General features: G+C 39.7%; 1 protein-coding gene across 12 annotated transcripts in view; it reads left to right on the top strand.

Moving 5' to 3' along the window:
- EPB41L2 (erythrocyte membrane protein band 4.1 like 2) overlaps window positions 1–10,395 on the top strand; it is a 382,553-nt gene that overhangs the window by 325,912 nt on the left and 46,246 nt on the right. For all 12 annotated transcript variants that reach the window (XM_081829001.1, XM_081829000.1, XM_081829012.1 and 9 more), the window contains 3 exons: window positions 1,066–1,218; window positions 1,776–1,873; window positions 9,505–9,677. In XM_081829001.1, coding sequence (XP_081685127.1) covers window positions 1,066–1,218; window positions 1,776–1,873; window positions 9,505–9,677 — 424 coding nt within the window. The remainder of the gene's footprint in view (window positions 1–1,065; window positions 1,219–1,775; window positions 1,874–9,504; window positions 9,678–10,395) is intronic.

Here is a 10,395-nt window from a genome sequence, read left to right as displayed (position 1 = left end):
GGGTTGGCCTGGTGATGGGTATTGAGGAGGGCACATTCTGCATAGAGCACTGGGTGTTATACACAAACAATGAATCACAGAACACTACATCTAAAACTAATGATGTAATGTATGGGGATTAACATAAGAATAAAAAAAAAATTTCTGCCATGTTGGAAATGATTTCTGAAAATGTGGATCTCTCTGAATAATAATCTTCAATTTTACGTATCTTGAATGAGATCCAGTTCTTCCCTTAAAAGTTAGACAACGACCTGTGTATTTTGAGTGTCGTGCTATTGTGTCCTCAATATTACTTGCAATGTGAGGAGACACTATTTCACTTTGATCTGTAAATTTATTTGATTTTTAAAAATCGTTCAGGCTTGTGATTATTCTCGATTGTCATCTATTCCAAGTTAAAATGCTGGGAGCGAAAACCATTTGAATAAATTCAAGATTAGTCTGCAGTCCGTTGAAATATGCCAGCCAAAGCAATGCTATAATGCAGACTGGAGGTCAGCCCTCTGAGTTATTGAGGAGTGGCTCGGAAGAATTCAGAGATTTCAGCATTCGGCCTCCAAGAGAACTTTTCTGTGAGGGATTGGTGTTTTGCCGAATAGAGACATAAATTTAACAGCTCTTAGCTAGCATAGTCCATCTGAAATAAATTTGCCTGAAGTAAAATGGCTGACCGCACCTGAGGGTGGGCTGACAGACTGTCCCCAAGGGCTGGAATAGCCTCCAGGAAAACCCCGTCTCTTCAGAATGTCTACATTGAGTTCTGTTTCCCTTCTTTCCCATCAGCTCTTGCGGGCAGGCTTGGGAACATAAAAGTTATGCCTTTTGGAGAATATTGTATCCTGTGGACAGGTGGCTACACCTCTTTGACAAATCAGATTTGATCCCGGAAGATAATAGATTTAAGGTGTTCTGTGTCCACTTGTGTACTGTCACTGAGATTTAATACCAATCTGTAAAGTTGGTGTTCCTGGTCATGGTTTAAGGAGAGCGCGGGATAATGAGCTACCTGACTTATGTAACTTTGACAGCTCTAACCATGGTCAAATGGCTTATGCTTGGCAGGACTCGGAAGGCGTGGACATCAAGCTGGGTGTGTGCGCTAACGGGCTCCTCATTTACAAAGACAGACTGAGAATCAATCGTTTCGCTTGGCCGAAAATCTTGAAAATTTCCTATAAGCGCAGTAACTTCTACATTAAAGTTAGGCCAGCAGAGGTAAGCAATGTCACGTGCACCTGGGCATATCTGAACAGCTTTGGTCAGTGTTCTTCTTTATGGCCGTGCGCTAACTGAATTTTTCCCATTGAATTTTAATAAAATGAACTATTCTGTATTCTTTCCTGGCAAAAAAGGTCAGAGTTCTTAATGATAAACCTGCATGAAATTCCATGTTGCTAAAAAATAAATAAATAAAAAAGCAAGAGCCACCCATACCCTTCAGCAAAAAGGAAAGGTAGTAAGTGCCTGCCACATAGTTGGGGGGGCCGTTATTTTGTTGTTGTCGAAACAGCTAAGTGATAGAGATCAATAGGAGGGTGGTAGAATGAGTTGTAGTGGACATGGGTTAGAGTCCGTAGTTGTACTTGCTTTTCATAGAAACTAGTATTGCAGTCTACGAAAAATTCATTTTGTGTAATTACACTGGGTATACGAATGTCTCCCTTTTTTGAGAAGAATTAACTCCTTACAGAAAGATCTGAATCCATGTTTTTCAGTAGCTTCTAATCAGCTTCTAAGGAAATATGCTGATTTAGTTTATTGATTTATTCTAGCTCGAACAATTTGAGAGCACCATTGGATTCAAACTGCTAAACCATCGGGCAGCAAAAAGGCTATGGAAAGTGTGCGTGGAACATCATACTTTCTACAGGTAATTTTTTTTTTTTTAAGATTTTATTTATTTATTTATTTGAGAGAAAGAGAGAGAGACAGAAACAGCATGAGAGGGGAGAGGGTCAGAGGGAGAAGCAGGCTCCCCGCTGAGCCGGGAGCCCGATGTGGGACTTGATTCCAGGACTCCGGGATCATGACCTGAGCCAAAGGCTTAACCAACTGAGCCACCCAGGCGCCCTCTACAGGTAATTTTAATGCAACGGCTTAAAATTCATTAGAACAGCTATTGGTTACCTGTGCGGATTAAGAGGTGGTCGTGGAGAGGACAGATGCAGCCACGCCCTACTTTACGGTTTTTGCTCTCCTCCCTGCCAGATCTCCTTGGCTGTGCCTTGTCCTCACTCAGAGCCGATCTGTGTCTACAGTGGTCCCAAACTCCAGACTACAGCTACCTTTCCTACTGTCATCACGCTCTTCAAACCTGGCTGTCATTCCTCTTGCCACCATCATTCATCACAGGCTTCATTTCGTTGTTCTTACCAGTTCCCTCCTGTTTAACTTCTTTGCCCAACCAGCCCAAACCCTGGGGGTCTGTCTTTTGCTGCTCTGTCAGGATGATCCAACCATGTGCCCTTTGTGCACATCAGCCTGCCAGGCTGCTGGTCCTGGGTCAGTCCCGTGTCTCGACCTCACCACTTCTGCGTCTGTGCTTGCAGACGCTGCCTTCAGCAACAGCTCTCCTGGTATACACACTCATTCCTTGTAAGAGCAAATCGCACAACTCTGGATTAGTGCTGTTACAGATATGTTATTTCCCATATCGGCTGGATCCTCAGAGCTACCAGGCAGTCAGACCTTTTACTACCTTTCCCATTACAATACTCATGATCTTCCTGAGCCCCTAGGAACCTGGCCTCTCTGCTCAGATGCCCCTTTTGCGTGGGTCACGGATTCTAAAAGCTGTGGTCATGAGCATTCTTGGTTTCACATACCCTCTGTTTTCCTTCTTTTGCCCATAATTATGTAGCATTCCCCCCTCTTTCTGTTCATTCTTTCCCTCTATCCTGTCTCAAGGAAAATACAGTCATTCCCTATGGAGTTTTGATCCTTCATTTTATGCCTCACGTAGGATCATGCTTTGTACATTATGTACTCTCCAGTGAGTGCCTTTGCCTTCTTTGGCCAATAAACATGTCCATGTCTTACTCCTGTAAAAATCAAAATAGACAAATAAGAAAACCAGAAGATCTCCTTAGACCCTCTAGCTATATTCAGCTTGGGTCCCATCTCCTTTTATCCTCGTCTTCAAGGGCATATTTCTACATTACTCTCCTTACCTGGTCATTTTCCCTATTTCTTCAGTTCATAATACTGTGGCCTATATAGCTAAGTGTCTGGATCCTCCATCTTGAAGCTTTTTTGCTTTGGACTCTTGCTTGCTACTCCTGTCCCACCACACACTGGGTGTGTGACTGTGGGTAAATTACCTTTCTGAGTCACACTTTCGTCATCCGTGTGATGGTAAAAATAATACCTACCTTATAGGGTTGCTTTGAAAAGTAAGTGAGAAAACACACAAAACAAATATATCACTATTTCTGGTATATAATAATGTTTCTCATCACCATCAGTATCATCATTATTCTTAGTCTGGTACCTCAGTATGCTATTTTTAAGGTGAATTATTAGCTGATACAGGTGACTCAAGTTAAACTGACACATAATCTGTTTTCAGGACTGCTCTAATATACTCATTTTAGAGAAATGTAACTCCTAAAATATACTTGAATCCATCTGACATAGTTACACTGAGCATATAAATCTGTGAAAAGTTTGTAATTTCTCTTGGAAGCCATGACACATTTCTCAAGACAACGTGAGCCTGCCTCAAATAAAGCTAGTAGATAACATTTATGAGTTAAATGCCACAGATCAAGGCAGGACAGATAGCAGGCTTTCCTGTCAGGTAATGATAATAGAAACAATAATTATTTTAGAAATGACAGGCGCTACATTTGTTGAGCGTATATTGTCGTCAGAAACATAACCCCTTGCTTTACCTTGCACTGTGTCATTTATTGCTCACCCCCACTGAGCAAGTGGCTCAGAGCTGGATGCCCGTAGAGGGCACAGGGTCCAGGCGCCTGCGCAGAGCTGGGGACCTGGCTCTGTGATTCCAAAGCCCACACTGGTCACCTCTGTGTGGTCCTTCCTCTGGGATTCTTCCAGCAAGTGTTTCTGAAATGTCTGTTAGCCCTTCAAAGCCTTAGGTTGCTCCATTTTTGCTGACATGCCACGACTCCAATTTAAAAGTAGACCAGTTTGCTTCTGCAGACTTTTGAGATAATGGTTAACAAAAGGATTTTTAGATCTTTAAACCTTGTATAGCTTTTCTTACAAATGGTAGGAAGCAGTGTATCTGAAGCAGGGCATTCATAATTCATCTGCAGAGTGCTTTGAGTCACATCTGGATTTTGTTCTGTTTTTATCACAAAAGATGCAAAGGATTTCTTCAGAAAATTAAAATGGCTTTCAGATTGAAGCCATTAAAGACACAGATCTTTCTATTGATTGATAGCCACTCAGCCAGACTAATATTAGTGGAACAAGAACATAATAATAAAGCTGTTATTCTTCTTTGAGTGTTTGGTAGGGCCTGTCACCCTTCTAAGTGCTGTACATGGATCAGTTCTTTTAATCTTTACAACATCATTGTAATCTTCACTTTACACTTGGAAAAACTGCGAACAGAGAAGTTAAGAGACGTGCCCGTGGCTTTGTAGACAGTCACGGGTGGAGATGGAGTTCAGAGCCAGGCCCTGCAGCTCACAGGGCCTGCTGCATACCCGCTGTGCTATACTCCCTGACCGTATTCACAGCGGATGTGCTTCGGTGGTGGCAGCAGCGTATAAACAAGATTCACACGAGGTTCCCGTAGGTTGGCATTAAACGGTCATTTAAACTTGGCATTGTCGATCCAGAGTAATTGCAAGTGAATTAGTCTCATCTGCTGCTTCACAGCTTTGTTGTTAAATGTCTGATTGACTTCAGTAACTGAAATGTGGGTTTTTCTTAAAACATTCCTTTACTTTCCATAGGTAAAAACATTAATATTAATTTTATAAAAATCCTCCCATTATAAATCCTTACTGTGCTTCTTAAGCAGCAAAATATGTAAAAGTTGATGTCCTTTGTGCTGGTCCTTAGATCATCTTGCTCAGAACCATTAAAACTCTAGAATGATTAGGTGCTTATTTATAGCTTTTAAATGCCCAGAAGAAATGATTGAGGTCTTGTAGTGATTTTGATGTTGTTTTTATGATGGTAGGGTCTCGGTTGGTAAATAAAAGTAATGTCAAGATGAAATAATTGTTCAGTGATCTTGAAACATTTTGCTGCTTAGCCTACATTTTTGTAGGAAATTTATTTGCATTACCATTGACTTAAGCTGCCAAACATATTCTTTTAGAAAAAACTAATAAATGTCTGTGTTCAGTCCATTTTTGTTTTAGTATTTGCTTCTGTTTAGTTGCAACTTAACTGAGGATTTCTTCGCTGTCAGAAAATTAATCTGTAAGTTAATATTTTGTGTATGTATACACCAGTGCCACTTGGACACGGAAGTATTTTATCTCAAGTTGAAATAAAATAAAAATCCTCTAGTTAATGACTTTCCTAAACTTACATTGTGTTAGATAGATATATGCCTTTAAAATACTTGCCTTGTATTTCTTGGATTTATATTTTTAAAATATCTTTTACAAAATGCATAAGTGGATAATCTGATATGTATTTAAATGGCAACCAATCGTCTGTTACCTTAAAAACAAATTAGACTAAAGAAATATGGTTGTATAGAACTCTCCTCACCTGGACTTAGATATTTAACTGGTTACATATCCCAGTCTATATAAATGAGAGCCCACTTTCATAACGGGGGGGCAAAAATAAAACCAAGAACTTCATTTTACAAAGGGCTTTTTCTAGCAGCGGGATTGTTTTGTTTACTAAATTAAGACTGAAAATTCAGCAGTAGTTCTCGCTGTGTATTAGAAGTTCTAGAACTTATAGCCCAACTCCCCTTCTCTAAAATCCCGGCATAAGAGATTTCAAAAGCTGTTCTTCAATGCTGTGACTATGTAATAGTGAGAAAGAGGATTCTGAAAAATGGATAGGTAGACATGTCTTTGGATTTTCTGGCTACTTAAATTCAAGTGCCCTCTAGGAAAAGGTGACCATGGGATTCTCTCTAGTGGTCCAGCCTGTATTTATTGAGCACCTGCTCAATAATAACATATAATAATAACATATGGGACCTAGCACAGATCCATGTGAAGTTATATAAGATAAACTAATAACCAGAAAGTCAGAAAACACTAATGGAGGTTTTCTTAATTTTGTTTAAAATTGTTTTCTGAAGACTGAAGTTTCAGTTTTCTTTTTTTGTGCATTCAATTAATTTTGTAAAAGAAGAAGAAAGCTAAATCTTTAAAAAGATCTATCCCTTTACCTATATGTCCCTTAAGATTTTTCATAATTCCCACAATCAGGTATCCTGTTTCTAGTTTAAATTTTTTTTTTAAATTTGAGTAGGGTTTCATGAATAGGATTTGGTAACACCCCTAGGCCTAAAGGGGTGTTGTCACTGCTGGGGGTGGGGAGCAGTTACTAGAACTGGAAATGAGAGCTACCAGTAAGTAAATCCTCGTGTGAAGCTGATCATTTTAGGAGGACCTGGCCTTTGAGAGATGCAGTCAACTGAGGTGACCCTACACATGGGTGCCAGATACCCCCAACCTCACTCTTCTCTTTACTTCCTGTCTCTTATTTTTGCTTTTGAATAATTACACTTTATTGGGTCAGAAAACATGAGATCTATCCTCTTAAACGTCATGTGTATGACATATTGTTGACTGTAGGTGCGTGTCATGCAGTAGATCTCTAGAGCTTACTCATCTTCACTGAAGCTTTATGCCCGGTGACTTATAACCCCCCATTTCCCTCTCCTGCCAGCCCCTGGTACACCATTCCAGTGCTTGAGTCTATGAATTTGACTGTTCTAGCTTCCTCATATAAGTGGAATCATGCACTACCTTTCTGTGTCTGGCTCGTTCCACTCAGCATGATGTCCTCAGGGTCCATCCATGTTGTCAAGTATTGCAGAATTCTTTTTCTTGTAAGGCCGAATAGCATTCTGCCCTGCGCATAGACCACATCATCTTTATCCGTTCCTCTCAGTGAATGTTTATGTTGTTTCCACATCTTAACTATTGCGAATAGTGCTGTAATGAACATAGGAGTGCTACTAATTTCTCTTCAAGATCCCGATTTCAGGGTTTTTTTCCCCCCAAGGGTTTTTTTGTTTTGTTTTGTTTATAAATATCCAGAAGTGGGATTTTTTGGATCATGTGGTAATTCTGTGTTTAATGTTTTGAGGAACCTCCGTACTGTTTTCCATAACTTCTGCATCATTGTGCATTCCCACCAATGGTGTGCAAGAGTCCCAATTTCTCTGCATCCTTGCTAATGCTTGTTGTCTTTAGTTTAATAATTTTGGGGGATGGGGTAGTTTCTTTTGGGGTCACCAATGCGTATTTTCCCTTTGAGGTATTCTTTAGAAATACTTCTTTTTTCCTCTGGTTGATTTTCCATTAACTATAGAGTATACTTCATGAATAGATGATAAAGATACATGTGATTTAGCTAACTTGTTTTTCAAGAATGAGTATTTCTTTTTTTTTTTTTTTGAAGGGAGGCAACAGAGAGAGAGAGAGGGTTAGGAAGGGGAGAGGGAGAGAGACTCTTAAGCAGACTGCACACTCAGCGTAGAGCCTGATGTGGGGTTCGACCTCACAACCCTGAAATTACGAGCTGAGCTAAAATCAAGAGTCGGACACTTGACTGAGCCACCCAAGTGCCCCAAGAATGAATATTTCTTTTTTATTGCAGTGATGAGCCTGCCAGTGACTCTTTCTTTTCTGTAGATCATTGCTTGCTTACAGAGCATTCTTAGATCCTCTTTAACTGGTTGCTAGGTAGGGAAACCTTGTCATAGTTAACGAGAGAGAAAGAGAGAGAGAAAGGTAAATGACCACATTTCTCACCATGCCTCTTATTTATCATCAGGATGCTGAGAAAGTTAATCTTTCTGTGCCTTAGTTTCCTCAACTGTTTGAGAAAAATAATTCAGAGCACAAATAAGAGTTCTGTTATGGCCTAAATTTCTAGTATTCCAGAATTCTTTTTTTTTTTTTTTAAAGATTTTATTTATTTGAGAGAGAGAGAATGAGAGAGAGCAAGCACATGAGAGGGGGGAGGGTCAGAGGGAGAAGCAGACTCCCTGCTGAGCAGGGAGCCCGATGTGGGACTCGATCCCGGGACTCCAGGATCATGACCTGGGCTGACGGCAGCCGCCCAACCAACTGAGCCACCCAGGCGCCCGTATTCCAGAATTCTAATTTAAGAATATATAGCTTCTCCCAAAGTACAGTTTGAGGCACTGGCCATCATAAGAGTAGATTTTCTCAGCAGCATCTTCTGTGTCTCCTTTGAAAATCTTTTGCAGATAATGGAAGTTTTCAAGAAAGTCGTCTGCTACCTTACGTGAATAGATTACCACCAAGAGGGCCAGAGAGTATTGGTTCTTCTTTCATCAGTTTAATCCCAATACATTGTTTTTCTGGGTTAATATCATTGAGAATTGATGGAGGATTGCCTCTTCTATTATCACAGTAGCTTTACCTCCACTAGAATCTGTTTTTGTTGCTTTTAAGCAGAAGAAGATTTCTAAACGAACAAAAAAAGCTGAGCTGAAGGACTAAAAATACTTGAAATGGTAACGAACTCTATAAGAAATCACTCCTTGGAGAATGAAAGGAACCATTCTGATGAAGTGCATATTCTGGAATTGTCAACTAAAGCCGTCTTGTTTAATAAATGCTATACGAGCTCCAAGATTATCTTTTTTTGTTAAGACGTTTTGTCAACTCGTGATTAGACAATGGAAGTGAGACAATTCCAGCTGTATGCCAGACAAGATTGGCTTTATTTACTAAAAACATAGTTTTGCATAAGTCTGAAAGTATTTGCCATCAAGAAAGTTGGCCTTCATTTATCGTGAGCCCTGGGTGTGAGCGGTGGAGCTGTGCTGGCAGGGAGGACGTTAGTCATCTCTACCGGTCTCCCGCATGCTGTCTCCTCATGGGAAAGCGTCACTTGACACAGTGGAGTCCTGCATTTGGAAGTTCTTTCCCAGGAGAAATAGACATAAATATTGAGAATTACTAATGGTAATGGATTGTCACTTGGCGCTTATAGCGAGGAGCAAGAATTCAGACATATGTGTTTATATAAATGATTTAAGCTAATACAAATAAATAGCATTTGATATACGCTGAGAACAGTTGCTCTTTTGCTCAGGTTGAGGGAAACCTATTATTCATGAATTCATGGCTGTGGATTTAGTCATCTTATCACTCGCCTAAAGCTCTGTATGTAGGAGGGTTTATAAATAATGTTCTTTTTCATTGGAAACTTTAGGCAGCCTTTTGCTCTTTAAATTGAGTAATCTTAGTAAAGTGGGATATTAAAATAGAAAGTTTCAACGTTTTTTTTAAAAAAAGAAAATTCATAAAGGCTCCTATTTCGGTTCTTTGTTTCTCTCTACAGGCTTGTGTCTCCAGAGCAGCCACCAAAGGCCAAGTTCCTGACCTTGGGGTCCAAATTCCGCTACAGCGGCCGCACCCAAGCCCAGACCCGTCAGGCAAGCACCCTCATTGACAGGCCCGCGCCACACTTTGAGCGTACCTCTAGCAAACGGGTCTCCAGGAGTCTAGATGGAGGTAAACACATTTATGATGGTTTAGATGCCTTTAATCTTTCTCTAATCTGGTGGAATCAGAAAGGGTTGATATATTATAGTTAATGAGGTCCTCAGAAACATCCTAGAGGGACAGCTATTTTTTTCTGCATAAATGAAATGGTGTTTCTTATACTCACAAGGAAAGTTTTATAGTGTTTTACAGCTGTCATTCTGAGCCTAAATTTTCTTTGTACTGTCATTGTATGCAAATATTGAGAATTCTCGTGGATAAGAGGTTGGACAGATATACTGTTACTGATCTGACTTAATTGTGATGTATTTTATGTGTCTTAATTTCTTGAACTTGTTAATTAATGGCAAAAGTGGAATTCCAAGGGTTTTGGTATGATAAGAACCTCTATTCAAAGGAACTTAAAATGTTCTAATTTTATGAGTTTAAAAACCCTTACTGAAGCTTACCAAACTTTCTGGCATATGAGAAACCATCCATAACTTCCAAAGATTAGTTGGAATGGAATGCTTTAACAAAAGGAAAGGAAATACAGTGTAATCACTAGTTCTTCAGCCAAGACGGGGGGTGGGGGTGGTGAGATATGTATAAATTTCGTATGTTATTTTATTAGAATTAGCTACATAATTGTAGTTTTATATATTTTATGTATGGAAATAAATTGATGTTCTTTCCCTTCATATATGTATATTATTTTGGGTTAATAGCAGGTTTTCTGTAAAGGACC

This window comes from Leptonychotes weddellii, chromosome 8, assembly GCF_054177405.1.
Source record: "Leptonychotes weddellii isolate Sample4059 chromosome 8, ASM5417740v2, whole genome shotgun sequence".
Classification (NCBI taxonomy): Eukaryota; Metazoa; Chordata; class Mammalia; order Carnivora; family Phocidae; genus Leptonychotes; species Leptonychotes weddellii.
Note: the sequence above shows the minus strand (reverse complement) of the source record. Positions and strands in the feature narration are given on the sequence as shown.